Source organism: Phalaenopsis equestris, unplaced genomic scaffold (assembly GCF_001263595.1).
Source record: "Phalaenopsis equestris unplaced genomic scaffold, ASM126359v1 Scaffold000716, whole genome shotgun sequence".
Classification (NCBI taxonomy): Eukaryota; Viridiplantae; Streptophyta; class Magnoliopsida; order Asparagales; family Orchidaceae; genus Phalaenopsis; species Phalaenopsis equestris.
This window is the reverse complement of record NW_018165156.1, coordinates 257,471-275,101: the sequence shown is the minus strand read 5'-3', so window position 1 is coordinate 275,101 and position 17,631 is coordinate 257,471. Positions and strand designations below refer to the sequence as shown.

The following is a 17,631-nucleotide window of genomic DNA, read 5'->3' as shown; positions in this document are numbered from 1 at the left end:
GGCCTGGGTAAGGAGTAACTGTTCTCCACTACCCTTTGAGTGCAGTCGCCCTTTAAGCCCTTCCTCGAAGGTTCTGAGACGACCTATCGCCTCTGATACCGGCATCTTCTCAGTATCGCCAAATTGCTAAATTATTCCAATAATTTGGAGAAATCTATCTGGAACTGCACTGAACAGTTTTTCAAAAACTTTGCTGTCGTCGAACTTCGTGCCCAGTGAGCGAATCTCACCCACCAAGGTGGTAAGCTTCATGGAAAATTCGTTTATTGTCCCTGAATCCTCCATGTGTAACTTGTTCAGTTGTCGTTTCAGCACCTGTACGCGTGCCTTCTTAACGCGATCTTCACCGACTCACATCTCCCTGAGTGCGTCCCAAGCCTCCTTTGCCGTCTCTTTCTCCTCGATTACCATCAGCACGTCATCCGACACAGCTTGAGAAATGGCTACCGTGGCGCCTTGATCTTTGTCATCGTCTTTTTATTCACCTTCAATCACGGACCATACTCCTAGTGAACACAAGATTATCTTCATCTTGACAGCCCATATGCTGTAGTTCGTTTCACTTAACGTTGGAAATTGGATCGGGATTGAGACTCATCTTGCCGTCGGTTTGATGACAACAAGTGTCTTAGATGGACCTCCATCATTTTCGGTCATTTCATTGACAACCTGTTCACCTTCGCGAACTGAGGCCCTTGATTTGCGATCGCCGAAGACTCTTGTGTTGCCTCGCAGATCCAGAACACTGCGGCGAACACCTTACCGAGACGAACACCTTCTAGCCTCCTTCGCCTTTCGCCTGGTCGCACGCCGAGCAGTCCGAGGAACTCGCCGAACCAAACACTTCGCGAACTCCTCCGAGCCTAGAACCTCGCTCTGATACCAAATTTTAGTTTTCAAATCTAAACTTCAAACGCCAACAAAAATGGAGGATTTTTTTAGTACTTAACACACATTACATTTTCTGGTTTTCTTAATATATAAGCAAATACAAATTATAACCGCACAATAACTACACGTCACGTTTTTTCTAAAAATAAAAACTAACTAACCACATAACGGTTTTCCTAACCGCCTAACCACATGAAAAATGTGCAAAAAAACATAAACAAATTTTCTGGAGACAACTAGATTAACTCAATAGTAATTAATCTTCCTATTATGTATAATAGGCAAAAATGATTATAATATATTAGTTATGTACAATTAGTTATTCATGTGGTAGGATGAGGATGAGAATGAAGGGAGGATTGAGAGCTTAGTGAAAGAAATCAAGGAATTGTTCTCATCAATTGGAGATGGTGAGGTCAATCCATCAGCCTACGACACAGCATGGATTGCAAGAATTCCATCAATTGATGATCCAACAAAACCATTGTTTCCAAGAACATTGGAGTGGATAATGAAGAACCAGCTTGAAGATGGTTCATGGGGAGAGTCCACCTTCTTCTCTTTGTATGATAGACTTGTCTGCACTCTATCTTGTATTATTACTCTCACAAAATGGAGCCAAGGAGATGAACTAATTGCTCGAGGTAAAATTTATATTTTCTTAAAGCTAATGATGGAGATGAATATGTTGTGTTAACTTTGAAATTTAAAACGATCGACGACGAAGTGAAAAAATAAAATGACACGAGAAAAATCACACCAGAAAAGAACACACAGATTTACGTGGTTCGGCAAATTGCCTACATCCACGGAGTTGCAGAGGATTTTACTAATTGAGGAATTTACACCGTTTGAACACAATAATAATTGTAGGAGAAAGTCTCACTTTCTCACTCTCTTCTTTTCTCTACACCGAGATACACCGAAGAGCACACCTTGCGATTCTACTGATTCGTATCCTTCAGCCCGTAAGTCTTCTTCCCCGTGCTTTGCGATACTTCCTTCACCAGCAAACCAACGCAGAACAGAGGAAGAATGAGGGAGAGCCGAATCTTGCTTTTCTTTACACTTGAAGTTCTATCCAAGAAGCCAAGAAAAAAAAAAAACATTCCAACATATTACGTGAAGAGAAAATAAAACCACTTAAATATAACCACCTACAAGTTGCACTTTTTATCAAATGTAACTTCCTTTCCTTCTTTAATGGTGGCGGGACCCACCTTCCTTAGGCACAAGCAAATAGGCGGGAGTAGTTACAGAAATGGCAAAAAAGCATATATATTTATTATATTATAACTGGGCTCCACACTCAACAGAATATGCATAATCCACATATTTACCGGTTTATTATTGTTTTATTAGGACTTCATTTTTTGCAAACACGTATTCAAGATCTTGGCAATGAAAAAAGTGTAAGAACTGTTGGTTTTGAGATGATATTTCCTTCAATGCTTAATGAAGCCAAGACTCTCGGGCTCCACCTTCCGTATCATCTGCCTTGTATGAAGCATATCATCAAGCTCAGAGAGGAAAAGATGAGGAGGTAATTATATATGAAAATAAATTATTTTTTTCTGATAATGTTGTTATATATATGATATATAGTATGAAAAATTAAAAATTAAATTATAGGATCCCAATGAGACTGATGCACTCAGTTCAAACTACTCTGCTTCACTCATTAGAAGCAATAGATGCTAATTTGGTGCAGTGGGATAGAATTCTAAAGCTGCAATGTGCAAATGGAAGCATGTGGGATTCACCTTCTGCTACTGTTGCAACTTATTTGAACACTAATGATGAAAAGTGTTTTGAATACTTAACATATATAGTGAAGAGATTTAAAGATCATGGTACTATCGACATCACCCTGCTAATTTTTGCTTAAATATATGCACTTAAATTTTATCTATATGAAAGTAATTGTAAGGCATTGAATAATTTTTTTTTTATATTAATATATTCATGCAGCACCTTTCACATATCCACTAGACACTTTTGAGCGTGGTTGGATGATCGACACAATCCAACGGTTGGGAATAGATCATCACTTTCGCGAAGAAATTTTTGATACTCTTGACTACCTGTATAGGTAATTAGAAACTCTTTATTATATAAAGAATACTATTTTCAAGATATCTTACTGAAAATTGATATTTTATTGATATACAGATATCTTAGGAAAGATGGTCTAGGATGGGAAAGAGAAGCCGTTGTTACTGATATTGATGATACATGTATGGGACTTAGATTATTAAGGTTACATGGTTATCCTGTTTCCTCTGGTGAGACCTCTTCACATATAGCAGCTGAGATATATATATAATTTTGTCGCAAGCCTTGGCCTGTTGGTGGCGGGGTCACTGTAAGTCCCCTCAGGTCAAAGGTTCAATCCCATCGTGACGCGGGAATTCTAAAATTTTACGCACATCACGCGGGCTCTTATCATAAGGCCAAAAAACGTATGAGAAATTGATAAGTGAGACTCTATCAAATATCGATTTCCTTTTTTAATATATATATATATATATATATATATATTCTAGTTTCTCTATTATTTTTATGAAAATTCAAATAATGATAGAAGATGTACAGATGTGCTCGAGTACTTCAAGGATAATAATGATACCTTCTTATGCTTCATGGGTGAAACACATAAAGGAGTTTCAGAGTTCTTCAACTTGTATCGCTTCTCCCAAATCGCATTTCCAGGAGAGAAAATATTAAAAGAAGCAAAAAAATTTGCCGAGCAACATTTAAAGATTGGCATTAATGATAATCAAGCGTATGACAAATGGGCTATAAAGAAAGCCTTACAAATGGAGGTTAGTCTGATTCGATCATTTGTTCTTCCCATTAAATATAATATGAAGCAGGTTTGATTAGGTTTCACATATTCTCTAAAATCAACAGATTGAGTGGGGATTAAGAAATGAATGGAAGATGAGCCTTCCTAGGCTTGATGCACAAGAATACATTAGAAATTATGGCGAAAACGATGTTTGGATTGGAAAATCTGTCTATAGGTAAAGTAATTGACATTCTAACTACTAATTGCATACATATAACACATTGTGATTTGCATTTTACATTTAGGATGTATTATATCAATAATTCGAAATACTTGGAACTTGCCAAGTTGGAGCACAACAAGCTGCATGCCATGCACACAAGAGAAGCTAATTCAATACTCACGTCAGTTGAATTTTAACAACATTATCTATAATTGCTTGAGACAAAGTTTTATCAAAGTTTCTAATTCAATTTATAAATCTCAGTTGGTGGAATTCTTATGGATTTGACGATCCTCTTATCACCTTATTAAACCCAAAGGAGATTCACTTATCAATATGCACATCTATATATGAGGAGGAGTTTTCAGCCTCAAGGATTGCTTATACCAAATGGAATTGCATTGAAAACATACTCAAAGACATGTTTCAGAGCTATGAATCAATCGAAGAACTCAAATTATTTTGTCAAGCAATAAATGAGTGAGTTTGCAAGTATCATTGAATGCTTGATTGGGCTAAATTTATATAATCATCTAAACAACCATGTTTGCAGATGGAAACCTGCATTGGTGCAAGTTCTTCCAACCAAATTGAAGCGAGTATTTATGGGAGTTTATGATACGATGAATGAACTGGAAACTGTAGCTAAGAATGCCCAAGGAAAAGATATCATTTCCTACTTACATGATCTGGTAAGTGACAAGAAAGTAACTCATGTAAACTAATCTATATTCATATATGAAAATATTCAATGCCAAACTTTGACTTATGTTTTAGAGAAAAAAACAAGTACAACAATACCTATACACTAGAGAAGTTAAAGACACAAAGCAGATTGAAAGTTTTGAAGAATATGTAGATCATGTTAAGAATGGCCTTGCAGTGGCCATTAGATTAGTGCCAGCCATGTTCCTCGTGAGAGATGCTCTGTCAGCTAAGGCTCTCGAAGACATGGTTCGCGGATAAAAAATTCTCAAGCATCTGGCTTCATATGTTGCATTAACTGTAAGTACAACAATGTGATAATTTGTTTAACCTATGATATTCTAATTGCATAACTGCAAAAAACTAAGTAATTGATTATTATTCATTTGACTACAGAATTTGGTGACTAAGGACAGAGTTGCGGTTCGCTTGTACATGAAAGAACAAATTTGCCCTGAGCAAGATGTTGTATCTTACTTAAGCGAAAAGGTTGATGATGCTTTTGCTGAGTTAACACATGAGTACCTGAAGCCCAATAAATATACTCCACATTCTTATCTTAGACTGATCTTTGAACATGGTAGAATTATTAGATTTCATCTGGAGAAAATCAATACTAATCAGTTTTTTGAGGGGTTGGAGAAAATTTACATTCCACTTTAAAGAAATCACAAATGCAAGTAATTTTCTTTTCATGCATCATATTCAAGTTGAATGCTTAATTCAAGCTATTAGGCTTGATGTTATCGATATTATGAGGTAATAAAATGTTTTTATTGATACTACTGATCTTGATTTGTTTGTAAAAATAGTTTGTGTGTAATAAAATGTTTCTTATGATGCTAACCAGTATCTGTGAAAGAGTTTCATCTACATTTTGATGTTGAATGTTGTGATTTTTCCCTTAATCTAGAGTGTATATGGATATTTATACCCGTTCAAACATTCTTATCATATTCAACTCTTTAGTCCGCGATAATGACATGTTCGCTTGAGCAACAGTAGTGTGTTAAGCGCACCTTTTGGGTATAGTGCAAATGTTCATATACATGTTCGCTTGAGCAACAGTAGTGTGCTAAGCGCACCTTTTGGGTATAGTGCAAATGTTCATACCTATTGGAACATTCACATTATACATAATTTGTTAGTGCGCTCCACATATTTGTTTGAGTGATTGTAGTGTGCTAAACTCTCTTTTAGGGTATAATACGAGTGTTCAAACCCTTTAAAACATTCGTATCATGCTCAATCATTGGGTATGCCACACATGCTTGCTTGAGTGACTGTGGCATACTGCCTTATGTTTGTATTTTTGCATGCATATCACCTAGTTCATTTAGATGCCAAGTTGATTCATTAGATGAGTGACCTGTTTATTGGTCATAATATTTAAGCAAGCATTGCTCGTGAGGATGTCTTAACGAGCAATGCGAGTTTTTGTATTACGAGAAACAAACAATATGACTTTGTTAAGGTTCCAAGGGCTCTAAATAGAATATATTCTTTATATATATATTATATGTTCACTACCCTATTTTAAAATTATGTAATTTTGGCAATATGTGAGGCCACCCTGTCAAAATGTTATCACCTCGATGACATATTCTAAATCCCTTAAATCCTTAGGATGAGGCTGACACTGGTGACCCCATCAAACTCATACAGGAGCCTTTACCCTTGCACTCTTGTGCACATTTAGATGTTAAGTTAGGATACTCTCTTTAGATGGTGTACTAGGCTAGGTAGTCTTTTTTGATGTCTAGCTATTGTTTCTTACTACTTTAGTTACCCTAGCAAGGCATCACTTTGCTTGTACTTTTGTGTGTTTACCGAGTGTGGGCGTACACGGCAGTCTATTAGGGGCGAGTTTCTTATAGGGAGTCATGCCCAAACACACACAAAAAAAGAGGTTCAAGTAATGATTTAAAGACTAAGATTTTCTGCAGGTGCCACTAAGCTCCTCCCTCCAGGCATAGCTCATATGGGTTGCATGATATAACCCATGCTAATTTTTTTGCAGGTCGAGTCCTTTTTATTTTATCATGTATTTGATATAATTGTTGAGATCAGGTTTGTATCAGAAATAAGGCATGGGCATGGGTTCCGAGGTGCATGACAGACCGAGCCCAATGACAGAGACCAGAAGCTGTTGCTTGTGTCCCACACTTTAATTTTGAATTTATATTCATGTATAGGACCAGACATGTATATGCGGAGTCCAACCACTTTATCCGATTTCATAGGATATGTTGTCGACCCAGCGACACCAACCTCTATATAATTTTTTTGTTTATGCTTGCATTGTATCTTTTATTGCTATGCACGTGCTTTGCCAGTTTTGCCATTTTTGGTGTGTGGTTTATCTGGGAAATGTGTATAATTTAGGTTTTTAAGAACCCAATAACTATAATTTTTATACAAAATTCTAATAATAAAAAAATAAGATTAATCAAAATTTTAAAATTAAAATATTTTAAGATTTTAAAACTTGCACTCACTTTTCTATAGATCCACCTACAATGCTAAAAACAATCCAACAAATGACTTGTTCCTCATCAGAATCAGAGAAGCCTCTAACATCCTAATCGTGTTAGACAACCACCTAAGAAATAACCCTCCTTTGGTGTATTATTTGCACCAGGTTATGAAAATATAAACGAAACTCATTTTATTGAAAGTATTCTTAGGTACCCTCCAAGATGTAATTAATCAATGAGATACATTCTTTTAGGAGTACTCTTGACCCTACAACAAAATATTTTTTTTGATCATCTGGTTATGGGTGGCTTATGTAGTGATTTTCTTTGTGGGTATCGTGTTTCGAGGTATTTCAATCTGATCTTGTTCGGTTGTATACTTTAAACTTATTGCCTGAGGATTACCTATACATAAGCCTTTCATATTTCTTTTAAAATTATTTGCCTATTTGTTGTTGTTGTTTATCATTCTTTTCGATTCCTCCCCTCTTCGAACCATCTGCATGATCCGAGAGGGGGATTTATTTGAATAAGGGAACAATACGACTATAGATAAAAGACAAGCTTACGACTCCGAGTTCCCTTAATAAAAACAAAAAAAAATTAAAGAAAAATCTAAGTGATTAATACCTTAAAAATTAGCCGGTAATCACTGATATTCAATAGAAAATACAAATTACTTGCTGAATTTAGTTAGTGAAGATTGTTGAAGAAAAGAAGATGCACATTTTGGGTTGAATTAACAAAATGGTATTTTAGTCTAAAATAATTTTGGTGGCTATTTTCTTAAAACTATTGTGTAGGGGACTGTAAGTAGTCTCATGGAGGATTATTTGAGTTCATTTTTAAAATATTCGGTTACTATTTTGACGCTTCTACATACTTTAAGATTAATCAGGGACTATATTTGCACTTTACTCATCGGAATTTAAAATTAAAAATTTCGGCACAACCGCACAAACATAATGTCGGCATTATTTTTTGTATGGGGTTTGCCCGTAAGAAGCTGTCGGTCATCGAAATTGAAATCCCGTTGCCCGCTTCGGAAGGACGTTTACAAAAAAAAATTATTTTGAAAAAGATGAAGTCAAACCGGCCTCATAATTTTCATAGTTTAAATGAAAGAGCGTTTTTTCTCAAATCTTGTATCTATCCCGAAGGATGAACACAAGAATTGAGGGTAAGGCTCGAACAAATAAACTTAAGAAAGTTATGACATCCATTTGGTCTGCGAAACTATTCTTTCAAGATAAATCTCATTGATTTTTTTATTCATAGTTATGAAGTAGTGTAATGTGATATTAATTATGTGTTTTAATTGTTATTTATGCTAGTTTTATGCTTATAGAATGTGAATTTGTTGTGATTTGTGGGAAACATGTGTGGAGCTAGGAGCCAAAATGAGGTCCTAGGTGGCAAACTAGAGCCCTGTCACCTAATTTGAGTTCCTAGGCTCCTGAAACCAGGGAAACAGACAACTAGGGATCGATTTTGGGAAATGCAGAGATGCGTACATAATAAGGTACACGGGCGTTATATGGGGGTTACATGGGGGTTATAAGCGTGTTATAACTTCCTTGTAACTTTCATGTAACTTAGCTGTAACGCGCGCTTTTATTTTATCCATTGAGATTACAAGGTTATAGCGGGGTTACACGGGAGGTACATGGGAGGTTACACGAGAGTTACACGAGAGATACAACGGGTTATAACCCCCTTGTAATCCCCGTATAAACTACGTTTACCCCCTATTATGTACACATCTCTGCATACCCCTTGACGTACACAAATTTTTTCCCACAACGAAATATTTTTTTCCAAAATATAAAAGTTGGACAGGTGGTTAGGTCTTTTCCCACCTCCCAATACCTTTTATATTTCTTAAATAAAGTTTTAATCTTTTGCGTCCATATCAAAAACAGATCCAAAAACCCCTTTATGACATTTGTTATTTATATCTTTTATTTAGTGCCACCAACAGACACCTGACTAAATGTCAACAGTCCCACATTAAGGAAATCAAATGTGCGGATTAAAGCCCGTAAAAGCTTTATTTTTTTCTATTTTTATGCAATTAATTATGCATTTTTTGGCTCGTTAGTGAAAGAGGACCTAAGAAATGTTATATATTTGACAAATATTAATATTATATAGGGTGGAATAGAACAAGCGTTGCTCGTCCACAAACATGAGGAAGGCGGAACTTTAGCTGATAGTGGCTGAAGAGTCACTTCTTTTGACTTTGGGCTTCAGAGGAAATAGTAACGGCACAGAATTTGTCGTGATATTTTATTTAAATTCAAATTTTAGTGTTTTTTTTTTTTTATTTTACTTTTTACCACTAAAATTCAGGGGAAAATTCAAAATGTTTTATAAGGATTTGGGCATGGGGTCATAAATGGTTGGCATTATGTTTATGTCTAATTTGTTATTATTCAAGAATATAAATTAAAAGGCCATTCGTTTGTCAGATCAGCTTCTCCGAGAACACACTTGCTACATCAATTTTTTTTGCCATTTTGGGTTCGTGAGTTCAATCATCTATTTCACTGCACCATTCGTTTGTCAGCTTCTCCGAGAACGAACTTGCTACATCAATTTTTTTTGCCGTTTTGGGTTCGTGAGTTCAATCATCTATTTCACTGCTTCAAATCTCATTCAAATGCTTTGAAAATCAAAACATCCAATATATCCTAGTGCAAGTGTTCTCCGTCTCGTCCTCCATGTCTCCATCATCCACACAACGTGTCTCATGCCAGTGGACATGTTATCAAGGCTCCCTCCCTTTCTCGTTCTCCTCTGATGATGAGATCATCGAGGAATTTTGTAAGGCCTTTGCCTTTGGCAAATCCAATGGCTGCAGAGTCCTTGTTGTCATTGACTTGCCCGCTCCTAACTTGCTTGCTTTTCAGCTTGCTTTGCTTGCTTACTCTTTAATGAACTCCCTTCGAGGCAATGATGACCAGGGTAGCGAGAATAATCCCTTGACAAAACTATGAAATGATCACATGATCGACAACCTAGTCCACACTGACAACAAGCTGCCATCTCTAAGAGGCATCAAAGAAGATTTTGTTGACCAGCCAGTTATAGGGTTGTTCCTCCCCAACTACTTAACTGTAGTTGCGTGTTCGATCATTTCCAATCAGGTGATTGCTGGCGATTTGCATAACTCAGAGGCAGGTTCAATGTCATGAGGAAAGATAATAATCATTATAGTTTTTTATCTTTAAAGTTTATAATTAATTGCATTGAAAAACACACAAGAAATTTTGTATTCAAACAATAATATCACTTTATCAACTATAATTTTATGAAAAAGCATTTTCTAATGTTGCTTTTAAAAGAGCTTCTTTGAAAGTTAAAGCTCGTTCAAACAGAGCTTTAATTGTAATATGAAATCTTAATATTACTTATGGACTTGGAAGAGACTAAGGAGTAGAGTTGTTCTTGATTGTCAACTATTTTAAGGTTTAGTGGATTGGTCTGAATCTCTTAAGTTTGATTCAAGGGAGATTAGTTAATATGTTTGAAAACCTTTCTCTCTAAATATAGTTAGGAAATTTATTTTTACAAAATTAGGATTTAGTCACATTGAAAATTTACCAAAATTTGAACATTTCAAGCTGGTCTTAGGGCTAATTAACTAGTGCTTTTCTTATTTTTGGAAATTAAATAAGTTCCTTGTGGGATTGATACATTGACTCAAATTCATATATTACTTTAGCGACTCATGATTACTATGTATTTATTATCATTTCAGGTATCAATAACAATTTGTTCGCCTGAAATCCTAAGATAAGAAAACCGATTGAGAAACTTTATTACAAAGGATAATCCATAAGTAGGTTCATACCAAATTAGAGTAAGACTTGAACCCCGCCGCAAATTGTTCTTCGCGGTGAAGTGATGAAAGTAGAGAGGCATTCCGCCGACAATTTCTAAGTTGTTTTTACACATTGCCTCATGTGTGACAAAGGCTGATTCAAATAATAGAGCATAAACTTGATGACCAAAGTTTGCTCCATGAAGATTGTTGAAGAAAAGAAGATGCACATTTTGGGTTGAATTAACAAAATGGTATTTTAGTCTAAAATAATTTTGGTGGCTATTTTCTTAAAACTATTGTGTAGGGGACTGTAAGTAGTCTCATGGAGGATTATTTGAGTTCATTTTTAAAATATTCGGTTACTATTTTGACGCTTCTACATACTTTAAGATTAATCAGGGACTATATTTGCACTTTACTCATCGGAATTTAAAATTAAAAATTTCGGCACAACCGCACAAACATAATGTCGGCATTATTTTTTGTATGGGGTTTGCCCGTAAGAAGCTGTCGGTCATCGAAATTGAAATCCCGTTGCCCGCTTCGGAACCCTTTTTAGTTTTCTAAGACTAGTCTATAGGAAAATCCTATGGCTAGACCTAGGCTACTAAAAGAAATTTCTAGACCTTAACTAAAAGTGAGGTCAACACATAAATATTCTCTTTATATAATAATTTTGTAGGCATGATTTAGCAAATATTAACTAGTGGCATTTGCATATATAACATATCAAACACTTATGACCAGCCAGTTATAGGGTTGTTCCTCCTTCCTTAACCCTCCTCCAGATGCCCAACTACTTAACTGGAGTTGCGTGTTCGATCATTTCCAATCAGGTGATTGCTGGCGGGGGTGTGCAGTACAAGACTCATGAGGGAAGATAATAATCATTATAGTTTTTTTATCTTTAAAGTTTATAATTAATTGCATTGAAAAACACACAAGAAATTTTGAATTCAAACAATAATATCACTTTATCAACTATAATTTTATGAAAAAGCATTTTCTAATGTTGCTTTTAAAAGAGCTTCTCTAAAAGTTAAAGCTCATTCAAACGGAGCTTTAATTGTAATATGAAATCTTAACACTACTTATGAACCTGGAAGAGATTAAAGAGTAGAGTTGTTCTTGATTATCAACTATTTTAAGGTTTAGTGGATTGATCTAAATTTCTTAAGTTTGATTCAAGGGAGATTAGTTAATTTTTTTGAAAACCTTTCTCTCTAAATATAGTTAGGAAATTTATTTTTACAAAATTAGGATTTAGTCACATTGAAAATTTACCAAAATTTGAACATTTCAAGCTGGTCTTAGGGCTAATTAACTAGTGCTTTTCTTATTTTTGGAAATTAAATAAGTTCCTTGTGGGATTGATACATTGACTCAAATTCATATATTACTTTAGCGACACATAATTGCATGATTACTGTGTGTTTATTATCATTTCGGGTATCAATAACAATATGTTCGCCTGAAATCCTAAGATAAGAAAACCGATCGAGAATCTTTATTACAAAGGATAATCCATAAGTAGGTTTATACCAAATTTGAGTAAGACGTAAACCCCGCCGCAAATCGTTTTTCATGGTGAAGTGATGAAAGTAGAGAGGCATTCCGCCGACAATTTCTAAGTTGTTTTTACACATTGTTTCATGTGTGGCAAAGGCAGATTCAAATACTAGAGCATTAACTTGATGACCAAAGTTTGCTACATGAAGATTGTTGAAAAAAAGAAGATGCACATTTTGGGTTGAATTGGCAAAATGGTATTTTAGTCTAAAATAATTTTGGGGGATATTTTCTTAAAACTATTGTGTAGGGGACTGTAAGTAGTCTCATGGAGGACTATTTGAGTTCAATTTTAAAATATTTGGTTACTATTTTGACGCTTCTACATACTCTAAGATTAATCGGGGACTATATTTGCATTTTACTCATCTGAATTTAAAATTAAAAATTTCGGCACAACCGCACAAACATAAATATTCTCTTTATATAATAATTTTGTTAGGCATGATTTAGCAAATATTAATTAGTGGCATTTGCATATATAACATATCAAACACTTAAAATTTTCCTTTTTACATTTATACCATCCAACGTTTTCACATCACATCTATAAAAATAGGTTTATGAGTTAATATTGTGTGTGGCTATTGGAACAACCTTGATTGGGCAGCCACTCCTTAACACTGGAAATATGGACCATTTTGCTATGCTTGGGTTCCTGTCTGCAACCCTCCACCTGATTCATGCAACAAATTTACATTAAATAAATTTTATAATGCTTTATTTGAGAAAAAACATTGAGCATTTACATACCTACAATTTATTTTTTTGTATATTTACATATCCAACATCCAAATTTCACCTTTTATACTTAAACCACCCAAACCTTTCATATGACATAAAAAAACACCACCACTTAATTTTCAAAAGTTGAAATACTCTTTTCATGCATAGGTAAGTGGTTATTTACGTAAGAAATTGAGGTTTAGGTGTAGATATGTAAATACATAAGAATTGAGTGGGTTGTATGTAAATCTTTCAAGAAAATGCTCATAGTAATGAAGCATATGGTGATGATAATGATGAGTTTTGGCCTACCTATAAGTTGTAACAAGGCGATGGAGAAAAACAATCATGAAGGCTTTGGCCACATTTATCCCCAAGCATGTTCTTCTTCCTGTCCCAAAAGCTAGAAAGCTGCAAGCCTTCTGTTCCACCTGAAATAAAATAAATATAATATATATATATATATATATATATATCATGATATATATCTGATGTGGTTGAAGTATCAAGGCATTCAAATGAAAGAAACTAACATCAAATCTCGATGGATTAAACTCAAATGGATCACTATATAGCATTGAATCATGGTGTATAGACCTTGCATCCACATTGACTATCCAACCTTTTCTAATATGAAAGCCTGAGAATGCACAAATATATTCATCATAAGACTCATCAAAATTAATATGGTAATTTATATATATCTGTGTGTGTGTGTGTGTGTGAAACCAATCATTATTGATCCGCCCAAAATTATATTGAATGTTACAAGTGAACATTAAAATAGTATTTAATTAATAGATATACTGTGCATAGTATACATTAAATTTACTATAATTAAAAAATTTTCATTTGATTGAATAGTTTAAGAAAAACTAAGAAAATAAGCTAATAACTAAAAAATAAATAAACTATAAATTATACAATGAATAGATTACTTTAATAGTCAAACCGAATCAATCAATTAAAATGTATTGAATTTTTTTTTTAATGTTTTATCTTATTAATACACACTTCTAATGCATACATTAGAAGTTACAGGGGTATGTTTTATATGGGAATGCTTAAAAACACTACCCTTGCAAAACTAAATATGCAAACATCTAAATTGTTAGATATTCTTAATTTTTCTAAATAGCTTATTTTTGCTATGAAATAACATACCTTCAATTTGGCAATCTCTCAAGGCCACCCTTGGGAACCATGATACTATAGTAGCCATTCTTAATGACTCTCTTACAATCTACATTAACGTTCAATTGTCACAAAAAACAAATATTGTTATTTGATTGGCAGCATCGAATTAATAGAAGAAAATAAATTCCTCTATTTAAATACAAAACCTAAATAAAAAAAAAAAATGTAAACTATTTATATAGATGCATACCTTAGATGCAAATGACATTTCACTCAAAGTCTCAAGATTTAGAGATGTATTTCCCAAAAATTTGGCTTGCATCTCCAATTGCATTGCCTAATATAACACAAAAAAATAAATCATAATATATATGTAAGTAGTTATGGAAAAGAATGAAAGAGCTTGCTTTTTTAACACTATATTTTGGAACTCACTCTTAGTGTCTCCGTGACATCTTGATTCTCATCAAGATACTTGACCATCCATGCCATAGCACTTGCAGTAGTAATTTGCCCTTCAAAAGAAACATGTGGTTACAAAAATTATGCATATACACATACATACATACATACATACATAAAAGGGACAGTAAAAAACCTCCATAATTTATGTTATACAGTGAGATAACCTAATCTCCCATATCAGGAGGTAAAATTTTTATCTAGGCAAAAAAGCAAATGAAAAAAGGTCCATGCCTGTGCTACTGTGTTTCTACATGGAAGCTACCCAAACCATCCATCATTTCCCTTTTTCATTATTGGAATAGGCAACCTAAACCACCTTTAATCGTTATTTTCTTCCTTTTGTGGGAAGTAAAATTACCTTTATGAAAAGTATTACAGTTTAATGGTTCTAAATTAAGAAGCGTGTATTTAGAAAGATTGATTTTAATGCAACATAATTGAAATATTTCTAATTCATATACCTTAATCTTCTTTAATTTATATGAGAGATTATAGAGGATTTGGGTGTGTTGAGTTGTAACCCTAATTTGGTTTATCTTTGCTCTTCTCCTCACCTATTGATAGTGGATTAATCTCTCCCCGTTGCATAGGCAGATGTGAGTCGAACCATGTAAATGGCACTACATCTGATTGTTTGTTATTTTTTTGTATCAATTTGATTTCCCCTTTGTATTGTAGTGTGAGGTTCAAAATGTGAGTACTCATGTTAATGGAAAAAATAAATTAAAGCTGATCATACCTGCAATTATTAGAGTCAATATATTATCTTCAATTTGACTATTAGATAGTGGCTCCTCATTTTGTAGGTCATTTTTTGCAAGCAAGGACTGCAAGAAATCCTCATGATACTCTGAGCTCCTTCTCCTCAACTCTATCTTTCTCCTCAAGGCTTTCATCACTCTGCCTGTCATAATAATAATAATAATAATAATAATAATAAAGATTTCTTATCAGCCTACATGCATATATCAAACTAATTAAACAAAATACTTCATTTATGTGTTACCTTAATACCTCTGAAGAATCTAGTTCCAGGCCACTTGAAAGGGAAGGCCACCATTGCTTCACTTATTTCATAAACATCCTTTTGCAGAGCTTCTAATTCTTCTTCATTTTCTAAACTTATCAGCATTTTACATATGGCATTGAAGGTAATCTGAAAGCATAATTAAGTTGAATGTTACATTAAAGTTCAGATTTTATAATGAAATTTTATTGAGATTAAAAATTGCGTTTGTCTTAATTTGTTATCTTAAGTTGTGTAATTAAGTAAAATGGATGTGTCCTTATTGAAATCATGTTAGCTTTTCTCTCTTTCAAGTGTTATTAATGATTATTTGATGAAACTACACTTTGACCCTAATATAAGTTAATTTAATATTCGAAATGAAGATTATTTTGTATATATATTTTTGTGTTCGTATTGTTTATATATATATAAATGTCTTGATATGAGCACCATGGAGAAATTTGAGTCTGTAACCAAGAAATTATCACAATATATTGATAAACATTTGGTTAATTAGAAAATAAAAAATAATTTAAATATTTATCATGTCTCTTACCAGGCTTCTCTAAGACTATATATAGTCTTAAGTGACCCTCATGCTAAAAAAACTTGACTGTAAGTTTATATGGTTGCAATCAATACATCTATATCCTCTAATTTTTACCATCTAATTAAGAAAATAATTAAATTATTGAATCAAACATAGATATCTAGTTCTATATAGATAAAGAGTACTCACCTTCATAGCATCATTAAGCACAACTATTGTTTCTTTTTGCAGCCATTCAGCCATTGTTCTGATCACAAGCTCATCAAAGTTCTTAATTGCAGAATCCATGGAATTTGATGTGAAGAGATTTGATATGATTCCGCGCATAAACTTATGATTCTGATAAGATAAACATAATATACTTTGATCTCCTAACAATTCTGCAATTGATCTCATGTATCTTTTTGAGAAGTCTGTCGAATCACCGCTTAAGATTGATTTTGCAGATTCAGTTGATGAAAGGAAGACATGAGTTTCTCCAAAGATTTTTGTCTTGAAACATTTTCCATACCTGTTGCAGGAAAATAAAAATCTATTATTCTTTTCATTTCATAATCATACTAAATTATCAAGAATTAACATTAAAGAAGCTTCTTATGTTTAATAAAACAAAACAAAAGCTTCTCTTTATCATAAATATTAGAGTGATTTTTCATTACATCTCATGTTTTCATTATAGATTTTCTTATTGTTCTAAAGAAAGTACATGACATACAGTGTAAGGTTTTCATCAACAACAGCAACAACAACCACGTAGTGGGATTAAGGCTTTGTTGTTGTTGTTGTTGTAAGGTTTTCATGAAGATTGAAAATGAAAAATAAGATGGCATTATGCAAAGAGCTTAAAGATATTATATTACTTTAAATGTCTTCTTTCAACAAAATAATAAAGCCCTTTGTTGCAGCCATTTGCAGAGATGAATGCCAGTGTTTCTCCTATTAATGGAAGTCCTAAGCTTCCTGGTGGAGAATTTAGAAAAATAGTTTGATTTTTTTTCTTGTACCGAATCTTTAAAACCATAAAGAAAATTGAGAAAAGAAGAACAAAGAAGGGGAGTAAGAAGTTGTGAAGAGGGTTTGTGGGAGATGTAGCCATTGTTCACTCTTAGGAGATCATGAAGTTGCATTATATATTAATGAAAAAATGATCCAAGTTTAGGGGTGACAAATGTGGCATGAAAAGTTCAATGGCCAAATTGCAGATGGTGCTTGCCTTTTTCTCCAAAGTCAAAAGCCTAATTATTAATGAATATTTTTTT

The 17,631-nt window shown here is 33.7% G+C and overlaps 2 protein-coding genes across 3 annotated transcripts in view; one reads left to right on the top strand and one right to left on the bottom strand.

Annotated features, from left to right (window-relative positions):
- LOC110030422 (bifunctional levopimaradiene synthase, chloroplastic-like) overlaps positions 1-5,282 on the top strand; it is a 19,822-nt gene extending 14,540 nt beyond the window's left edge. Inside the window, exons 4-15 of one of the 2 annotated variants that reach the window (XM_020733129.1) lie at positions 1,226-1,535; positions 2,254-2,434; positions 2,524-2,744; positions 2,863-2,983; positions 3,064-3,176; positions 3,487-3,716; positions 3,805-3,917; positions 3,988-4,086; positions 4,170-4,385; positions 4,459-4,597; positions 4,683-4,910; positions 5,007-5,282. In XM_020733129.1, coding sequence (XP_020588788.1) covers positions 1,226-1,535; positions 2,254-2,434; positions 2,524-2,744; positions 2,863-2,983; positions 3,064-3,176; positions 3,487-3,716; positions 3,805-3,917; positions 3,988-4,086; positions 4,170-4,385; positions 4,459-4,597; positions 4,683-4,871 — 1,932 coding nt within the window. In that variant the 3' untranslated portion in view covers positions 4,872-4,910; positions 5,007-5,282. The remainder of the gene's footprint in view (positions 1-1,225; positions 1,536-2,253; positions 2,435-2,523; positions 2,745-2,862; positions 2,984-3,063; positions 3,177-3,486; positions 3,717-3,804; positions 3,918-3,987; positions 4,087-4,169; positions 4,386-4,458; positions 4,598-4,682; positions 4,911-5,006) is intronic. The other variant, XM_020733130.1, reaches the window with a different exon arrangement.
- A 7,634-nt stretch (positions 5,283-12,916) lies between these two features.
- LOC110030423 (abscisic acid 8'-hydroxylase 2) lies at positions 12,917-17,475 on the bottom strand. Its single transcript, XM_020733131.1, is given in 10 exon segments — positions 12,917-13,161; positions 13,524-13,642; positions 13,745-13,851; positions 14,376-14,454; positions 14,599-14,685; positions 14,784-14,863; positions 15,553-15,717; positions 15,804-15,969; positions 16,562-16,883; positions 17,233-17,475. Coding segments are annotated over 10 exon segments (1,476 nt in total). The 5' UTR covers positions 17,469-17,475; the 3' UTR covers positions 12,917-13,046.
- Between the last annotated feature and the right edge of the window lie 156 nt (positions 17,476-17,631).